The following is a 21,170-nucleotide window of genomic DNA, read 5'->3' on the forward strand; positions in this document are numbered from 1 at the left end:
CTCTCACAGGATTTTCTCATTTCTGGTGTTTCCAGCTGTTTCCCAAGGGTCACAGCAGCTATCTCCAGATACTCTCAATGTCTTTTTTTCTTTTTGAACCCCACAAAAGAAACAAAAAGCTTGTGTTCAGCTTGGTCTGCAAAGTGTAAAGGACTGGAGATGGCTGTACTGCTCCACTGATATTTAAGGAATCACTACATTTTCAAAGTACTGGTTGTATCACAGGAACTGTTTACCTTCAGCCATGGATGCCACAAGTGGTGTCATAAACATCCTGTTTATGTACAAACAGAGCTCTCTTTTTATACGAAGAACATGAATTATCTAACTTACCAGATTTGAGGTTTGAGGGTTATCTTCCCTTAAGACTACCTGAAGGCATAATATTCTGTTTTGTTGAAAAGCAACATAGCTTGGTTCAAATTTTATTTTTTCTTGCTTTATAAATTGCTTTCTCTTTTTAATGGTTCTTTTTGTCTCTCTGTTTCATTTTCTCTGATTTTGGTGGCTATTTGTATTTTTCTGGTAAATCTTTCACTGGTTTGGGAATTTTTTTTTTTTCACCTTGTTTTCTTTTTTCTTATTTTTCCATTTTCTGGTTTGTCCTTTTCGTCTTTCCTTTTTTTCTTTGTTGAAAATGCCTGTTCCATTGACTCCTGTGCTTAAAACATTGCAACAGTTGATAACAGTGACAGCTTTACTACTGAATATAGAAGAGAATTTGGTTTATTGAAATATTTTTACCTTGTAATTCAGTGAAAGCCTGTTCATATACACCCCACAGAGACTTCTCTGTGACTTGGGTATTCCACAAGATGTGGTGATGCAAATGAACTTCTGTAATTACAGTGCATTAACACATTCTGTATGTTATTTTGGAGTATGCACAATATTTCAGGTTGTGATATCTATATTCACATGGATTAATTTGACAGAAAACTACAGTGAAAAACACAATGTCTTTGAGAAACAGGCACCCTTGCTAGATGCTTTGTGGAACATAAGGTTTACACAAAGAATTTATCTGGCCACTTTTTCTCTTCTGGCTATATAGGACATTGCCTTAAAATCTACTGGCCTGGTAAAGGATATTCTGGTACATTGATTAGATAAGAGGCCTTCAAGGCATTAAACATGAGACAGTTCATTCCCTAAAATTTCTTTCTGTTGGTCTTAATAGGTTTTTCCTACTTATTTGCCTCTGTTTTAACTCACTGGGTGCATAGCTTGGGTGTGAGTTTTGGGATACACAATCCTGCACTGAGATCTGTGAGGACAAATTATTTAAGCTTTTCAAACTGTTTGGAGGCAAAAGAGCCTCTCCCCAAGCCCTTTTTGTGCCAGTATTTGGAATTCTGCAGAGCTCTAGTTTACTCTTCTTTTTTCTTATGTTATCAAAAGCAGTTTGGATGTTGCATATTTTTTTTAAACTGTGCATTTGCATCTTGAACATTGACAGTGTTTTATTATATAAGGCAATCAAAACGTTAAACTGGTGAAGAAGGAAAATCTGAATATCCTGACTAGTTCAACAGCTGAATATGTAGAACAAAATGAAGCGAAATACAAAAATATAAATAAAAGCTGTCCCTAAAGCTTCTAAATTGTGTATTTCACTGAATCAGGATGAAGAGTCATAGTTGCTATTTTAGTGTGAAGACATGGGTTATGATGAACACCACCATCATATTTCCTCAAATAATCTCTTGAGGTAACATTTCCATCTCAGATGAGTCTTCTGTGTTAACTTTGGCAATTTCCTGAATATACTACAATGTAAAAGTAGTATTAAGTACTAAAACTTCCTCTCCCTAGAAACATCAATGCTTTGTCAAGAAGCAAGGTTGTCATTCATCTATTAAGATTTTAATTGAATCAGTAAACAACCATCCTGAGTTTCTGCAATGGAGAACTGCTAAAGTACAAAAACCTCAGTTCAGTTGCTTATGTTGAATCACTTGTTGGTAGGCACTGAGTTTGGTAGTGTGTGTTTATCTGTTCTCTCATCCTTCTCTTAAGCATTTTATTGCCTCTTCTGTTCACTCACATCAAAGACAAACCTAGGTCAGAGAGGACTCCATTGTTTCCAAAACTGTGCAGGAGAGAGGTATTATTTTATTTTTTTTCCAGCTTTGCCTTCTCTAATGGGAAGGGAAAATGATGTGAGGTTTGTGTCCCTTGGGCTATAGAGTCCTGTTCTGTGATTTGCTTTTTGCAGCATGCTGGCAGGTTATGAGTCATGTAAAGATCTTGGGAAGAACTTCCCAGGCAAGAGAATCTACTTGTATGTCAGTGCTTTTCTCCTTTCTTCCAGATGTGCCAAATCACTGTCATCATTAGTGAAATGGCTTTTAGTAAAGTGTCAAAATTTAACTTATTCTTTTGGTATTTCCATTGCATCAGTCATACAAAGCACTTGTATAACTGCAGAACCTGCAGTGCTGAAGGGAAAATGTCCCATTTGAATTGATAGGGAAGAAATTGTTAAATCACCTGGGGCATGCTCAGTACTTGTGAGCTTGTTTTCCTTTGTAAACCTAAAGAAACAAGAAACACAAGTGCAATAGTCTCAACCACCCCCGGGTAAAGAAGTGTGAACAAATTGCCCATGGAGCACTCAGCTCTAGGTGTGGCCAAGGGTCAAAGACCCAAATCCTCTGTATTGATAATCTCTCTTCCTGGGTGGGGTTTGCTGCTCACTAGTTCAGCATGAGTTAGCCAGGGCCTGCTGCTCCACACTGCAGCAAGTCACTGAATTCATGACTCAGGCCCCAAGGTCCTTGATTATGTCTCAACCTGTACCTCTCTCTTCTGTCAGTCTGTCCCGACTACCTTGCTGCTGAAGTAGAGACGGCCTGGAAATAGCAAGTTTCATACTAATCTCTGATGTGACTTCCTGTTTTTCAGGAATGTTTAGATATTTTTAACCAGTTTGTTAAAGCAAGACTTTTGGTCTTTTGTATCTCTCTTGCCTCTTAGGTCTCAAAACAAAGCCAAAAAAATTACTAGTATTTTTTTAATTCTTGCGTTCCTCAGCCCTCATCTATGCAATGATTCAACCAGCACTGAGAACACAAACCTTTCAAGCATTTTAGGCAGGAATAGAAATCTCAATATGAAATACACTTGGATCTTGCTGGTTTTCATATTCTTTAAACAGTAATTCCACTGAAATGGCATTGTCTCTTCTTTATGGTTTCACTAAAGATTTTGGATTTCAAAATATATTGAATTTTAAGTTTTCCTATTCACACTGCTTGCTCATTCCTCCATAACCCACAAAATTCTCTTACTGTTCTACAATTGCCTGCTGTGACAATAACCTCTCTTCAGCATTGGAGATTATTTTAAAATAAATCCACAATAAATCCAATTTCTAAACATCTTCAGCATCACATGCTGCTGTATGAAGTTAAACATATTGTGAATTTGTTCAGTGAAATGTGAATATCCAAGATTTACCCATCATAGGAATTGCATGACAGAGTTTAGATGCCTTCTTAAATTTCCACAAAAGGGAATTTGGACTCTAACATAGAAACAAAAAGATAAGGCAGGACACTAAGCAGTCAATTGAAAAGCAATACCAGAATGCTATTGGCAACAGATAATAAATACAGTGCCATCTCTGTATTTTTTAATTTTTTTTATTCCTGCTTGCCAGGGTAACCACATTTAATAGGAGGTCAGTTGTGACAAGTGACCTTCAAGTTAGATACCAGTAGTCCATTTGTAACTTTTTTTCCTCCACAGACCCATATTTATAGGTGCATTGTATAGATCTTTAGATTCAAACATTCTTCCTACACTGTTACACATATTTAGGAAAAAAAAATAGGTGGTAGAGCTCTGTGTAAAATGTTACAGTCCTTTTGAGGCTGATACACATTTTACTACACATGAAGATCTGCCCCAAGAGTGTTGCCCAGCATGCACATACAGCAGAGTATGCACAGCATGACTGGCAGAGGCCTCAGGGGAAAGAATAAAATGGGATTCCTTTTGTAACTGACTGCTACTCTTCTTCCATCTGCTGCTTGGGTCCTTTCACCTCCTGAGTTCTTGTAAAGTTACCCAGTCTTTACACCCAATAGCTACTTTCTGTTTGTTGCTGGGGGCAGAGAAGATGAAGGGAAATGAGTTAGTTTAAAATTGCTGTATGTCCTATTAGGAAAAAAACAGAAATTCTCTAAAAATGAAAGTGAAATGATAGAATCCAACTGCTTAATAGTAACTCCAATACCTCAGCTTGCTTAAATTGCTTTTCTGTTTTATAGTGTGGTATTATTGATAGTAGTGGCTACAAGGTGTCTGAAAGAGAGATGGGAGCAGGAGAAAAGCCCAGTCCACTAATGCATCACATCCCAGGTTCATCAGCGTCTTGTTTCACACTAATGCAGCAGGTGTGTCTGCATAATGCAAAGCTTAGCCCACTGCTGTAAATGATAAACCTCAGTAACTACACTTCTGGATCCCAACTGTGGACTAGAAACTGAAATGGACTGAGCAGGTAATTGCAGTAGACTAACATTGCTGGTATTAAACAAGAATGTGATGCTGTAGGAAACCCCACACTGAGTGTCAGATGTAGGTTGCTTTGCCCTTTTTCTCTCATGTTTTAGTCTTTTTCCACCTTGGCTCTTTTTGTCATTTGCTCCTTCTTTCTTGTCTTGAGAACTGAAAGTGCTCACAGAAAAGGTAAGATCTGAGATTTGTATTCATGTAAAGTTATAATCTTGTAGCAGCTGCCTTTAAAATGGCTGTCAAATACAGTTTCAGTGAGCTGTGCTTGCTAAGCATTTCCCAATAGCGATATTACTAGCATAGAAGCAGGCTGATTAGTCCAGTATGATTGGCTTCCCCCACCCTAAATTGAGAAGAAAAACTGTTACTTCTTTGAACAGAAATTACATAGTTATTTATATACTTCTTGAAGCAGAAGTAGATCTCAATGCATATCATACCATCAAAAGCGATTTTTATGGCTTTTAGCAGGTACTCATTTACCTTCTGCAAGCAGCCACTAATTGTATTTGAGTCATCAATCAGGGAATATATTTCTTTTGGATTTATGCAAAACACCTATATTTGTTTAGCCTTTCCTCAGGTGAGACAGATTTTATGATGTATAGCACACAATTCAGTGCATTTGTCGTTCAACCCACATTTGTTAACGTAAAATTCTGAGAGGATACAATGCTGAGTATATTAATCTATCTGCTTTAGGGGATTACATGGAAAGCAGTTACAGCTGAAATAAGGCTGTGGTAAAGATGGAAGGAAGGCAACATCATAGGTCAAGTAGGATGATCTTGTCCAGGGGCAGAGACTTCATACTACAGCAGGTTTCACAAGAGTGTGTGATCCCACAGATCTACTCTCAGAAAGACTCTGAAAGAGCAGGTGACTGCTCACTGTTAGTTTGTTACTGTTCAGTAAGCAAACAAAGCTAAGAGAACTAGGTGTTTTCCTTAAGATATGGGAACATTTCAGAGAGAAATACCATATAAAATTAGAACAAATAAACCTCTATTTATTTCAGTAGCATCTTCTGTTAACTCATGTTTCATGTTGTATAATTTTTTGCTTAAACATCAAGTGTTTCTCTTCACAGCCAACAAGATGATTAGAGAAATGGAGCACCTCTCCTATGAGGAAAGACTTGAGAATTGGGATTGTTCAGCCTGGAAAAGAGAAGGCTTTGAGGCCACCTAATTGTGGCCTTCCAGTGCCTGAAGGGAGCCTGCAAGAAAGATAGAGAGCCTTTTTACAGGAGTGTGTAGGGACAGGACAAGGGGGAATGGATTCAAACTGAAATAGGATAGGATTAGATTAGATATTAGGAACAAGTGCATTACTGTCAGAGTGGTGAGACACTGGAACAGGCTGCCCAGAGAAGCTGTGGATGCGCCATCCTTGGAAGTGTTCAAGGCAGGCTGGATGCGCCATCCTTGGAAGTGTTCAAGGCAGGCTGGATGCGCCATCCTTGGAAGTGTTCAAGGCAGGCTGGATGGGGCTCTGAGCAACCTGATCTAGCAGAAGGTGTCCCTGCTCACAGCAAGGGGGATCATCTTTAATGTCTCTCTCAACCCCGTCTATTCTGTGATTCTACAATGAAAATAGTCAAGTGAAACACAAGGTGACTTTATATTACCTAACAGATTATTGAAAATAATTTTATTTTGCTGAGTTGCAAGTACTTTTGTTAGACTTTTTAAAAGAAGCTTGGCATTCTTTTTCTCTACTGCTACCTTCTTTCCTCTGTTTTGGAGTCTGTAATGTTCAGAGGGTTTGTAGAAGCCAGGAAGATGAACTTCATATTGCTTATATGCTGTATGAAGAATGGACCCAAATAAGATTGGATTTCTGTCTCTTTTAACTGTTTTCTGTAAATGCAGGGTATGCTTCTGAGACAACTGATACTGTTTGAATGTAGTAAATATACAGCCATCTAATAAAACCAGCTGTCACTGAAATATGTGAAATCAGCAAAGCACCTTAAAATGAAATTATTTGTCTGAACACAGTAGTGTAGAGGTCACTGATCAAATGCATAGATTGTCTTTTTGGGAGAGAGAGAAGAGCTTTCACTTAAATTGATGTCCAGAGTTCTCAAAGTAGTTTGCCAGCTGTTACCAAGGTCTGAAACTTGCTTAAATAATGAAAAAATTACCATCTCTATTTTAGGAAAAAAAGAGATAAACTCTCAGGCAGAACCTGTCATCTCATTTGCTTTCTTTTACTTTTAACTACAGTATTACCATCCTTCATAAATTGCAAAATGTACCTGAACTGAAAGAATAATGCAGAATGGCCAGAGTACTAGTGGCAAATTTATAACAATTGAATCTGAAAGCAAATACATGCATTGTGTGTAGATCCATTTAGAGTCAAGCAAAAATAAGAGAAGACTCTTGGATTTGAAGATTAAATTCTGCAGAGGCTAATTATTTATCTGATTGACTAGGGATGTAATTTACATGATACCTGTTTCAGAGTGGAAAATGTTTACTTTTTTTTAAGTTTCTTAAGTTTATCTTTTTACATTTTTCCTGCTTTTGTTTATTATAAAGTCCCTGATATTGCCACATGCTGTAACAGTGTTTTCCCACAGAAGATCTTCACTAGATAATATTTGCTGGTTTTGTCTATGGTCTATGTTTTAATAGACATAGTTGAATGCAGTACAGGAAATAACTGCTATTTCAACTGCTTTTCTCATTCTTTAGCTTTGCTATTGTTTAGGAATGCAAAGATTTTAAGAGCCTGAATATAAAAACCCATATCTGAAAACTCTGACTATTCTTAGCACATATGCGTAGAACATATTCTAGAAATACCATGGTATTTCACAGATTTATCCTATTCCCCTTTAATTCAATATATTTTTAAAAGTTGCCTAGATAGAGCAAAATACCTGCTAATTTCTGTAAAAGAAGAAAAATTTATGAGCGTTTACCAAGATTCAGGGCAGAAGAGCAGAATCTCAGAAGTCGCCAGAGAACGTAGAAATTTCTGTTACTTGAGTTCAAATGACAATATTGTGACTCTTGGCATCTGAAATGTAGTTCTCATGTAAAATACAGCAGCTGTTTAAAATGTTAGGGTAGCACTCTGCAGTGTGTACATAGAATACAGGGAAGAAAATGAGAAATTATGATGTGTTAATGCTGGAGAGCCTGGGACCAATGATAAATCATAAATGTTCTGCCAGGAGCATCTATGCAACTTAGTTGTCCAGCCCATTACATCCCTGTCGTTAATCTGGAGCACAGGGCTTTGAAACAAACAGTACTAAATGTTCTTTTCCTCAGCCAGACCATGTTTTCCTCATTACATGAAAAGGAGCTGAAAGTTGCCTGGGCTGTGACCACATTCAATGCATTTCCTCAATGCCTTCTACATCCTCTTCCTTCCAGATAGTCTGATTCTTTCAGGAGCCCAAGACCTTGCTAAATGCCATTTTTTTACTCTTTTTACTTAAGCATTCGCTGTTCTGTTGTGCTAATCTGAAGCTTTCCACAAGTGTTGCTCTTCCACTTGCCCATTACACTTTCAGGTGTGTTTCTGTTTAGCTGTTATTAACTCTGCAGTATTTGAAATATTTCACACGTGTAGATGATATTGTGGTTATCCAAAACATATTTATGCTTTACAAAGGCAAAATTCCTACCTGCTTATATAATTTGCTAAGAGAATTGAAGAGATTTTCAGAGACATTGACTTTTTCTTGTTTTGGATTCCAAAAAAAAAAGCTTTCATATGTTCCATCTAGGAGAAACAAAAGCAGAGATAAACAGGTATGAGATGTAAAATTCTGTTGTATTTCCTGTCAGTCAGTCAATTAATTTTCGACCTCCACTTCCAGGGACCTGAGCATCTATGAATTCTCCTGCAGCTGAGAGTATATCAGCACTACAGGCAGTGCTCACCAGCAGAAAATTGCCGCTTGAAATTAGTATTTTAATGAACCAATCTCACAAATGTAAAGCAAAATCTCCCAGGCATTAAAGAAATAAGTGGAGGGAAAATTAATAACTGTGAATTTTAACTGGCTTGGCAAAGGAGCGGAGCTGGTTCAGGTTTTGGTCCCGCAAGCTGCCACAGCTCTTAGGGACAGGGCCTAGTGGGACTTAGCAGTGTTAGATTTGTGGTTGGACCTGATGGTCTTGGAGGTATCTTCCAACCTAAATGATTCTGTGATTCTCTCTCTCTGCTACTGCTGGATCTGCTAAGGGAGTAGTAATTTAGTTACTACACTGAGAGTTCAAACAGTGTAATCACAGTCATCAAATGAAAGAGAAGCTCTCTGGAGAATGGTTATTGTTTTGCCGAGGAAAAAAAAAATCAGAAAAACAAGAAAAAATTCTTACCCTGCTAGATTGAAAAATTAACCTGTGTGAGAGATGGGAGTGCTTTTGTGGAGTTTGCAATGATTACACAGCCTGTCAAACAGCAGTGGATATTTTTTTCAGCAGAATCAGTACTCTACAAGATTTGAAAGTCTTTCAAAAAATTGTGTGGGTGTGTGAAAAGTGAAGTAACAAGAATTGTCATTAAAGGAGAAATGAGCTAAAATGAGTCTGAGGAGAAATTTTATTTTTGAATGCTCAGAAGAAAAATCCCTTGCTAGTCAGTAGCTAGATTAGAGAACAGCATTAGTGCACAGAAAAGGGAAAGTGAGCACAAATTCTTCAAATGGAGACTGGAGCAATTTGATTTTTAAAAATGTATTTTTGTATATACCAGTAAATTTAGTTGTGTGATCAGAAGTCTCGTTTTGTTTCTCTTACAGTAGATGTTTCTCTCTCACAGCCATAGCCATGAAGGCTGTATAAAAATAAGTGAACAGTTATCAACACACCAAGCCTTTACTTACTCCTGGTCTTTTTCGTATATTTGTTTCCCAGTGGGTGTGAATTCCTACAAAGAGAGGGCTAGAGGGCTTCCCCTCCCCGCCCCCCTGCAGAAACTCACTGAAAAGCAGGAGTTACCAAAGTTGCAGAAAGTTTGCTATGATTTGACAGACAAGCATACAAAGTAAGTGTGAAATTGCACAAAATAATATTGCAAGTAAGGATCAGTTCAGGGATGCTGGCTGATATGCTGTGCAGTACATCTGCATGTAATGAAGTTAAAGTAAACATACAAATGAAATGGTTTAGTAAGGGAGCCCAGAAGGAAATTATTTAATATTACAATAGATAATTTCAAATTAAACAATTCCTTTTTGCTGTTATTAAAATCTCTGAGCCCAAAGTTGGGTATTCATTGATGTTTTAATTTGTTTAGTTTCTTAATATAGTACAAATAATTTGTTTCAGTCATACATTTGCTCCAGACTGATCGCAAAATCATTAGATTTTGGCAGTGGAGCATTTAATTTCTTGTTTATTCTATGTAATCTCTTTTTTTTGGTAGTTATGTACATTTATAACCTTTATAACCTTTAGCATAATGGAATGGGAACTCTAGCATTTTGTTATCTTTCAGTATTGCAAAAAGCATGGTAGCAGTTGAGACTTGGGACAAATTTTATGCAGATGGAATTTTACAAATTACTGTGAATGTCACAGTATTATTTTTACTATCTTTCTGTGTCCTTGCTTGATTTTGACCTTGTTCAGTATGTGTTTTGTATGTTCTAATTTGTTAGGATTAGTGTAATCAGCACACAAGTATGCTTGTCCACCAGATCATGTGATACTCCTGATTTGAATTAACATGAAAAAACACGTAGAAAGTCTTGGATTAAACTGAAACCAATACAGATAAAGGAAGCAATTATGCACACACCTGTGACCCAAAAAAAAAAAATCTGAGAATGATAATGCTGCAGTTGTACACAGCAGGAACATGCCTTTGAAGAATTCAAAAATCTTGTGTCCTGCTTAGGTAGAATCAGAAGGGAATTTTAAAGATCATCTAGTCCACCCCACTGCCATGGGCAGGAACATTTTCCTCTAGATTATGTAGCTTAAAGCCCTCTCCATCCTGACCTTGAGCACTTAAAACTGTTGGAATTTAAAGGCCTAATGGATGTATGTCAAAGGCAGAATGGGGTAGGGTAATATATATTTAAGATTCAACAACACTGCTGTGTTTATTATGTCCAGACATCTTATAAAGAGCCACATGGTGTAAGCAGCTGTGTGAGGAGGGCATGAGGGGTTTGCAATAAATTATGATTGCCTGCTACTCTGAGAAGTCATTCTGAGTAACAGATCAGTCATTGCCTTTTGTTCCCTGAATGAGCAGCTTTATTCAAAAACAGTTGCTGATGTTAAATACCGGTTCTTTTTGTGGTCTAACTTGTGTGGCACACACAGTTTTAAGTCAGTTGCCTCTTGCCCAGCTGGCTAATGGATGTTAGAGACATTGTGAGTTTTGACATCTGGTATTGATACTGCAAGGCCTCAATAAGGCACAGTAAACTGAAGGGAAATCATGGGAAAGGTAACATTGAAAGACATCAGTGAGAAAAGTCCCAGGGACTTCTAATGCCTTCACACTTTTCCTGTAAACAAGTAGAGCAGGAAAGGGTGTTCTAATTCATTTCTAGGAATTGGAAGCCCTGGTCTCTCCAGTTAGCAATGCTGCTGGGCACAGCCTGAGATGTGCATAAGTGCAGCTGTGGTGTGGGGCTGAGGCTCTGCCTTCTCTCCTGTGGTGAAGCAGAGAGCCGAGCTGAGGCCCCACTGGGCAGCAGGGTGGTACCCCACCAGGCTAGCCCCACAGGGCTGGCTCAGCCGTGCTTCCTGAGAGGGCAGACTGCATTGCACGCCAGCTTGCTCTGACACATGGGGAGCAAGCAGACGGCAGCAGCAGTTTTGTCTGGAAGGGTAATATATGCCATTCTTGGCTTTTTCTAAGTCTTGCTTAGATTAGGAGGGTGAGTTCAAGTGTTTCAAGGGCTGGATTCAGCCCCTGGGCTGGGCAGCCCACACTGCTTTATAAACCCCTGTTTTGTTTCAGTGTTGCATGGCAGAATGTGTGCAGGAAAGCTTCTTTCCGCCACTGTTCTTCCCACCTGCCCAGCTTTACAACCAGGTTGGTTTTTGTCTTGGGTTATAACACTATATTGAATGTTTCACTGCCTTATGCTTTAGGATTTTCTCATGGTTTTTTTGCAAGCCTGAGTTATCAAGCTAGCTAATAGGGTAATAAAGGTGTTTGATATTAATAAAGCTAAAGAACAACAATGTTGGAGCTGTCCTCATGCATGCGATCAATTTTATGAAGCTCCCTTTTTCAGTCATTTCTCCAGGTGCTCCTACAGGACCCTGGGAAAAATTAGTCATAAATACTTAAACACTTCCAGTACTTTGATGAATATTTTACATTGTAGAATATGTGAATATTCGTAATTAATGTAGACTTGAGAGTTAAAAAACTTTATAACCAGACTAGCTGGTCACTAGGCTCAGGGATGCATTTGGAACTGAATGAAAGGAAAGTGTTTGCCAAATTGCCTGCTTGCAGTTCATGAAGACCTGAGAGTGCAAATGGACATATTTCCTATTGTATACTAGTTCTCACCTCTGCATTCTGGAAAGCTCTGGCAGGACAGTGATAATGGGCATAGTGTAAGCTACACCACAGTGAGGATGAGAGAAAAGGAGCAAAAACTGTGAAGGTAGTTGGCAAATAGAAATATATCCCTTTTGCTTCAGTTGCTGCATCGAGAGTCTAAGCAGACAGTGCTGGCAGGTCTGAGGAGTGGTACGAGCACATCACCTAGGGCTGGGGGAAAAAAATCCAACTCTGGTGTTTCAGTCCAGTTTCTCTGAAAGCAAGAACATTTAGAAAGCAAATCTGGTACACCTGTGACAAAGAAATGGTGGAAACATCCAGCCAAGGAAAACAATTTCTTCTGTCTTGAGGTTCTGAAATTACTTCCTTTATTTACATGCCATTTTGTTCTGTGCTTAAACTCACTCCCAATGGTAGGACATTTTCAGTGGCTTTGTGTACCAGCACGTAAGCTTTCACTGAGGTCCAGGTCACCAACATCTGCCTGAAAAGGAATACAGCAAGAGTCATTATCCAATGATTTTTTTTAATTGCATTGATAAGGTTTTGGCATTCTAAGTGAAGAAAACAGCTAGAGGGCTCTTTTCTGTGTAAACAAAGAAGAGATCATTTAAGTTGTCCAGACAGGGTAACCTTGGTGAGAGCAGTCTAAGATATGTTTGTAGATTGTATCTAGTTTCTATGACAGGAATGAAAAATAACAATAATAGCAGCATTAAAAAAAAAAATCACATCCAAGTGCATATTTACCTCATTGTGAAGGAATGATTGAAAGAGTAGCAAGAGAACAGACCCAAATAGGATTATGAAGTCCACAGGAAGTAGAAGCTGTATCAGGTTGCTAAGGTCAAGATAGAATTGTGGCATAGACACTTAAGAATACTGTGAGAAAGACCAAGGCACAAAATGAAATGGAGCTAACAAGAAATCAGAAGTAATAAGAAATGGGTTTTTTAAAGGGTATTTTTCAACAATTCATTGTGAAAATACAAAGGCTTATTAATTAGTATAATGTTCTTGTACTATTCAGTACCCTATTAGCAATTTAAATAATATAAAGATTTTTCAAATTCCTTCCAAGTCCATGATCCAGTGATTTATGAGTGGACACACTCTTAATACAGTTACATGAAATTTTGAAGTGTTTGCAGTTCACATCAACTTCTAGGTTTTCAAAGCTGTTGCTTTTACTTTTCAAAGACTGCCTCATTGAGATGTGCACTGAAGAGAAAAAAAGAAACAAAAGATGCTGAAAGAAAAAGTGCAAATGAGACCATCTCCTCTTGGTTTTCTTCTCTAATGATATTTAGAAAAAATACTTATTTTATTTAGGGTGCCCTGACTCCAAAGACATAGACATCCACATACCTGCTTAGTTGGTATCAGATACTTTTAAAAGCACTGCTGTGCTTGGATCTTGGCTCTATATGTTCTTGCAGCCTTTTTAGCAAGCTATAGCTAGCTACCTATAGACTGTGGTAGCTTTAACCAGCGTTTGACAACTTGTTTCTCAGAATCCCAGGAGGATCAGGGCTCCTTATCAGCAGAGGGAGAGGGCAGCTGCTGGAATCTTTCAGACTGGTGCGTCTCAAGGAAGTCACATGGTAAAAATTGGTGTTTCCTGGTGATCAATGCAGGTTCAACTCCGAGTGAGTGGCAGTGACTTGAATGTTATCTTGTTGCTTAATAGTCAGAAGAGGATGCCTAAAACTGTTCCTGTAAGACAGCCATGCTGTAGTTGTCCTCTGCTCTGAAATGCTGAGTTGTAGAGCAGTGGGAGACAGACAAATGAGCAACACATTTCTTGGCAGAACTGCAAACTTTGAATGTTGGGAGTGGGATAAGAAGCAATGTTGTGGTGACATGTTATAAACAAATCAGGCAACCAGATTTGTCTCAGCCTTAGAAGAACAGGCCTTAGTGTGACTGGAGGGTATTTTTGGGATGTCTACTTGCAAGCCTGAATTCTATCCAACAGGCAGCTGGAAATGCCCTAAAATCCAGAAGATCAAATTGCCCTACAGAAATCAGAAGCTCTTACTTTGTTTCTAGAAATATAAGGTATGGATATATTTTAGATATATCCATTTATATCTTATACATAAAGGCTAATGTGAGCTGTGATTGATCTATTTACCTGTGAGTAACTGTTTATAAATGAAGTGCTGATGTCCAGGTGCTTCTCAGTCTTGCCATAACTTGATACAACATTACTTTTGGGTTAGATTCCTCTGAATTCTTTAATGTTTCACTCCTCACTATACAGTAAGGTAAATGCATCTAATTTCAATCGTGTCAGCCCCTGCTAGCACGGATGACTGTCTCAGTTTACCAAGGAGAAAATCTTTCAAACACATGCCTTACAAAGATGGCTCTTCAGAAAAGCATTGTAAAAAATGCTGACAAGATAATAATAATGTTATAATAATTTTATAATATAATAATGTTATAATAATTTTCCTAATGAATTCCTGAGTAAGGTACTGAGATAAATCAGTTCAGGCTTTGTATAAGAGGAACGGTTTTGAAGCTATTAAACTACCTTTTTGAAAGTCAGTCATCAAGACAGTTAAAATACATAAGAGACAGAAAATTAGGTATGTACATTTTGACTTTGAGAGGTGGCATTTAATCTTAGGACCTGAAGCAATTTCAGTCTCTCAGAGGACTTTCAATGCATGCCAGCGTTCCTGTAGCATCCTGAAGTAAGGGAATTATTTTGCTAACTCATAAACTAGTTTCAAACATTCAGAGCCCTTTTCCATAGTCATGTGTAAGCAGTCTTGTGCTAAGAGCAATTTTTTTTTTTTTTTTTTTTTTTTTTTTTTTTTGGTAATGCTGGTTTCCAGTTAAGCTAGTTCTTCCTTTCAAAGGTGGCTTAACTTGACATACATCATACGTAAGAAATTTCTAGAGTAAATCAAAGATCCGTTTTCAGGCAAGCAAGCTCAAACAACTTGGAAGTTCAGCTATGCTACTACATCCAAGTTACATGACCCAGGCCATATAAAAGGCACTTCAAACTTAAAAGGCAATGAACATTCATTCAGGGCATCATGGCAAGGTTTGCAAGCTGAGCCATGGCATTATTCCAATTTAGTTATGTTTATTTGCATTCTTAAATTAGGACACTTTCCACTGGCTTTGGAGACTGCATGATTTTCAGCTGCATGGTGTCAACATGCCTAGTATCAGAGGAGACTTCTGTCAATAATTCATTCATTATACGGAATTTTTTCCTAATGTAAACATGTTTAGTTAGAGACTCTTTCCGTCTGTTCAGCTTTTCTTTGTCTCACAGGTCCAGGAGACTTTTAGAAAGTATAGTCAGGGGCTAAATTTCCAAATTGCATCTTGAATTCCCTACAACTCAGTATTATCAGTGGAGCAGCTATAAACTAGTAGGACAGCTGACCTTCAGTCTTCTGAAACATTCAAATTTCACCTTGAAAGAATTTCCTGGGTGTGGTACTCCAGTGTCATAGCAGAGGAACTTAATAGATAGAAGAACTTAGTAGACTCTAGATGTCTTCTTGCTTAATTTCTTCTACATACATCTTCTCTTCACAGGAAACATATCAAAGTCCTTTTTTACACCCACAATGTACACTTATATTTAGCACATGCAGGCCTAAATCTTTTGAAAATAAATATTCTGAAAAGCTCTAACCTTGGGACTTTTGAGAGGTATGCTGTTCCTGTGAAGCATAAAGGAACTACATAAATAATAGGGAAGTTCAAGAAAAACAAAATTCTCTCTCTGGTGCACACATTATATGGGCACAGGAGGCAGAGATGAATCCTCTGTTGCTGGAGGTGAGTATAGCTCTGTAAAGATCCGGGTGTGTTTGTAAAGCAGCAAAGCAAGCCAAGGAGGGACTTGTTGCACAGTCTGGTGGCTGCAGTGCTTCAGACTGGTATTCAGGAGATGGCTGTGTAAAACAGCAGCAGGGAAGAAGGTATTTTCAGTTCCCTAGAAAAACTTGCTATTTCTCAAAATATTTTCCTCTTTCATGCAGTGAGAACTCTGTCCCTGGGCAGTGATGGTCAGGATACTTGGAACAAACTTCTTAAAAATCTGCATGAGCTCCTGAGAATTATTTTCTGTGCCATGCAGAAGCATATAACTGCTTATCAATTCTTCCTCTTGACTTCACTGTCCACTATTCTACTAGTAATTAATCTTGCAGTCTGGATTATATATATATATATATATATAATATTATATATATATGTTTCCCTACCTGCTTTGGGGTTGGTGTATTCAAAGCCCTGGAGTTAAGATTTTGTGATTCAAAACTCCTGATTATTGAAGGCTCCATTGTGTTTATAGAGGATAGTTTTGTATCACACTTACACAAGAATCAAGGTGCTGCTGGATTTCTTTAAAAAAAAATTGACAATTTCTGAAATTCCAATTGTTTCTGAAAATCACCAATTAACAAATGTGTGTTCTACATTCTAGACAGCAGAATTGTCTATAGTTGTGTTACAGGCTTGCTTTTCAGTGGTGAGCAGAAGCTTGTACCTCTTTAGCTTGAAGAAATACACTGATAATGTTTTAGAGAACCCATTGCTCTGACCCTCCTTGGGCTAATTTTGCATAGCGCTGTGTGAACGTAACAGCTTTCTAGAGGAACAAAACACCACTCTGCCACATTTGGTCTCTGAGGTAGAACTCCAAACATGCTTTGCAGTCCTATTTCTGTTTTTTCAGCACACACGTGGCTTTTGGTACAAACCACTGTTTGTAATGAGCTCCCCAGAGATTTCTTGCACCCTTGAGCTCTTTGGTAATGTCCTATGGACTTCGTGTTTTTCTGTTGCTGATCTTGAATCTTTGAGTTCTTCATAGCTGGGAGCAGAGTTGGGAACTGTCTAGACAGCCCAGCAAAGTGCTAGGGAAAGGGAAAGTCAATGAGTTTAAATCCTTGCTGTGCAAACTTGGTGTTTGGTGTCAGAACATTGTGTCCTTTCACTGTACACAGAGATACACAGTCCTTTTGCCTGCAGTGTGTAGACCACTACATAGCTGCAAATGCATGATGTTTCTGTCTTTACTTTCCTCCTAGCAGAATGTTGTATATTATATCAATGGCAAAATGTGAAGGCAGGAGATAATGCTACTAAAACACATCATCTCCTTTGTTTTTCTTTCTAGAACTATGCAGCAAGTGATTTCAGTAATTGCAAGGAGGAAGTGGAAGACAGCAACACTTATGAGCTTATGTTAGGCTTGGAAACTCCACCAGCTGTGGGTAAGTCATGTTGTTAGACAGCTTAGTTGGTACTGCTCAAATGAATGTATCATGTGATGCATCAAATGAATGAACTTCTGGGCAGAGAGGGCAAGTTACTTTGACACTTTCAATTTCCACATGTTACTGCAACTTCCAGGGCGGGCAGATGTCCTAAATGGAGAAGGCAGTTGAGGGATTCAGTTGGGATAATAAAGTTCTTGCTCGTTAAGAGAGACCTCAGTGCAACCACCCCTTCTTTTAAACTCTGGAAATTTGTGATCTCCACTCTGAACCTACAAAACTGCTGAATTCTCCAAGCTCTCAGAGAAGAACCATCATAAAATGGGAGGCGCTGCCTACAGGTGCAGTCGAGTCCTGTGTGGAGGCACAGATAGTTGACATTTTACAGCTTCATGTTCCTACTTCCAAGCATAGATTTGTGACAAGCCTGTTGATGATCTGTGTGGTCGTATGCATTCCCCTTGAAAACTGCAAAGTTTCTTGTTTGCATTTACCAATATATTTTTGCACATATCTTACAGTATCATGGATCTATGAGACTAAATTTAATCCTCTTTTTATCTTGTTGACAATTTTATTTTTTCAACTGTCTCATACATATGAAAAGGTCATTTCTTACTTGCAAAGTTCAAACTGGTTGCTTTAGCACATAGAGGTAGATGATAGACACTGTGAAAAAAAGTTTGCTCTGATAAAATTTTCACTGTCTCTGCCACATTGTATATGAGAGCACCTCGGGGTGAACACCTAGAAAAAGAGCATGAATTGTACCACGTTAGCCAGGTAATGCCTTAACCTCCCATTTGAATCAGTGGTGAAAGGCAGGCTTCACCAAAGGATAACTCAGAATGGAAACCTACATCTAAGGCTCGGTAAGGTCTGCTGACAGATTGTGTAGTTTACTCTGTTACCTTTCTGAGACTGACTATTAAAATTTTGATGCTGCACATAGTGATTTAAATGTACACTTTACTGTCCCTCCACTTTGGTTTTGGTCTGTGGGTCACTAGAGACAGAAGAGCTCTGTTTCCACAAGTCTGCAGTCATGTCTCTCATGGGCAATGTCTATTTCATTTTAGAGAGATTCAAATCACCACCAAAATCCCATTGTACAAAAAGCAGTAACACAGATGTGTGAGCTGAGGCTTTATTTTGCAAAGTGTTGCACTGTGCTGCTTTGAAAGTCAGGTAGCAGAAGTTCTGGAGACAGGAAAGATGTGTGTGATTTCATTCTGACAGCCGTTCTAGAAAAGTTTAACATTGCACACACAAAGATGGTGTGTATCAGAGTAGCAAGATAAAACTTCCACTGTTGATTTAGTAAATATTTAAAAAGCTCTTCACTGATGATGTAAATTTGACAGCTTTCCTGCTGTATCAGTTCATAAAAGTTTTATTAGCTGTTGTGTTGCTTCTGTAGGAATCCTTGAAACAAGAAATGCAGTTTTTAAGTGAAATAATGCTTTCTTTAATATTAAAAGCCAAGCAGAACTCAAGAGATCAATATGCAGTTGGATCGAGATGCCAACAAGAAGTTGAAGTGGATGAGGAAAAGAAGGATGACCTAAAAGACAGCAGAGAGGAGACAGAATATGAAGATGAAGAAGAGGAGGATTCATACAGCCTTCACAGTCCTGGCAGTTTGTATGTCAACATAGGGGATGAGCTCAAGGAGAGCAGGAGAGATTGCTTTTTCTGCAAGAGGCCACCCCCTCCTCCCCCTCGAAATCTGCCTGGCATCCGAAGGCAGGACAATCTGCATAATTCATCACAAGGTACGATCTTGGGAGGAAAATAACCCTGGATACAAACATGTGCAAGGGCAGACAATGTACTGCTGTAGAGATTGGTTTGGTCACTTCTAGAAGTAGCTGGGCAGAATGGCCCTGGTGCTACAAAGCAAGCTTGTGCATATGAGGCCATAATTCTGCAAAACAAGCATCTGCATGTGATCTTTGTTGCATCAAAATACTCATGACCAGGTTTGTCAGGTAATACTGTGATATGGGCTGCTGGGTTCAGCTTTTCTTCACTCTACCTATCTCAAAGAGCTGCCAAAGAGTGTGTGGTGCATTGGATTTACAAGAGAGGCTTGAAACAAAGATGAAGCCTGTATTTTGGTAAAGTTGACTTCATTTTTTACCATTTTAAAACATGAAATGCTATTGTGATTTAATATGCAAATATTTAATTATATTTAATATACTACTTGAAGTTTCACAGGTAGACTTAATAGAAAGTGGCCATGCAGAGAGAAGTAACAGTATCTTACTACATTTTAGCTAGTGTTGCAGTTATATAGAAGTAAAAATTTATATTGCAGATTGAAAAGAAAGGCAAAAATTCTGACAAATGCTTTGCCTTTGCCTTTTTTTTAATACATCTGCCCCAGAGTAAAAATCTAAAATCTTGTGTTGATTAAAGTGATGGGAAACTCAAAGTACTATTGCATCTGTTTCAGGAGGGATGATCATCAATTTTTCTCATTAGGAAAAACAAGTATGCAAAATAATTCAAGCTTAAATACCAGTTTTGAATAGTTGCATAGGGGGGAAAAAACCACCCGTCTTATTTGTTATAGACACTGCTGATAAGTGTGCAGACAAATTGCTTTTCAGCTTCTCCACAGTTTATTACTGTTAACTCTGTTTTCAAACTTGGTGTAACCTATTAGAGTCTGAAATTGCCATCACCAAGCACTCTGATGTTCACATCATTAGGCAGAAATAACTTGCTATAGGTGGGGTTTTATCCTGTGTTCTGCTGTGCAGGAAAGAAATGGCTGTAGGTAGAAAGTCATAAGTGAATTCTAAGAGAAAGAGGGGCAGGATAAAATTAACATTAAAGGTGTGTTTTGCTTCCCACAAAACACTCAACTGCATCTATATGTGTGTATAAATGAGGGATCAGTTTTGGCACATGGGATTTGTTGGTGTAGGTTTGTTATAAATGCTTGTTTTGGAATAGTTCCTATACAGCTACATCACCACAGTAATGTGACCCTCTCTGCCAAATACTCTCTGTCTCCATGTGAGTACCAGCAGAGAAAGTTTCCTGGTGTCCTGTGCCAACTCATGTGCTGGTAAAGCAGAGTTCATCTCTGAATGCTCCTGTGGGAATAGTTCATTTAAAACATGCTCTGAATTATTCTGTGTTTAGCTGTGGTTTCATCACTGGCGAACGGGGCATCAGAATTCCTCTAGATGAGGATGATGCTTCCTTTCAAAGAGGAGCTGTAATGAGGTACTGCTACATATTTTCAGCCAGCTGCTTGCTTTAGGAGTTGCTGTGGAGTACCTCGAAGGCAAGTCCCCTCTTCTTCAAGTCTGTGTTTTGGCAGTGGCCTGAGAGTGCCCCCTGTGGGAGCTGAAAGAACGAATACCCTACAGAGAAAGAAATGGAACTTGTATAGTGACCTGGAAACAAAATATTGCTCATGGCAGGTGTATTAACACCACTTGTAGTTTTAAAACATATATCTTAGCCAGAATACACGTTAATAGTACATACATTAATAGTACATCCCATTAACAAATATATCCCACTTACAAAGGTTGTTCAGCTCCTCTGAACCCAGAAACAGGTAATTCTTTAAATAGCAGCCAAAGGATTGAAAACACCAGTAGTGACCACAGCCAAGTTTAGCAGATACACATATGTACAGGCAGTAAATTACAGCACAAGGGAAACATGAGTCAGTACAAGGATTCCAGGCACCAGGTCTACTGTTTTTGCAGGAAAGATGGGTAATCATGCCAAGGAAGTTATAAACATTTATGGGAACACCAGCCTCAGTGACAGCTTCTAACTCTTAGCAGTCTGTGGATGTTTTAAGGTAAATCAGAACAAATCCAGGTATCAGGGAAATCATCAATG

At 38.4% G+C, this 21,170-nt stretch overlaps 1 protein-coding gene across 1 annotated transcript in view; it reads left to right on the plus strand.

Moving 5' to 3' along the window:
• The window catches only part of BANK1 (B cell scaffold protein with ankyrin repeats 1), a 137,178-nt gene that overhangs the window by 95,362 nt on the left and 20,646 nt on the right, over positions 1-21,170 (plus strand). The window contains exons 9-10 of the mRNA XM_053941621.1: positions 17,195-17,291; positions 18,776-19,069. Coding sequence (XP_053797596.1) covers positions 17,195-17,291; positions 18,776-19,069 — 391 coding nt within the window. The remainder of the gene's footprint in view (positions 1-17,194; positions 17,292-18,775; positions 19,070-21,170) is intronic.

Source organism: Vidua chalybeata, chromosome 4, assembly GCF_026979565.1.
Source record: "Vidua chalybeata isolate OUT-0048 chromosome 4, bVidCha1 merged haplotype, whole genome shotgun sequence".
NCBI classification, from domain to species: Eukaryota; Metazoa; Chordata; class Aves; order Passeriformes; family Viduidae; genus Vidua; species Vidua chalybeata.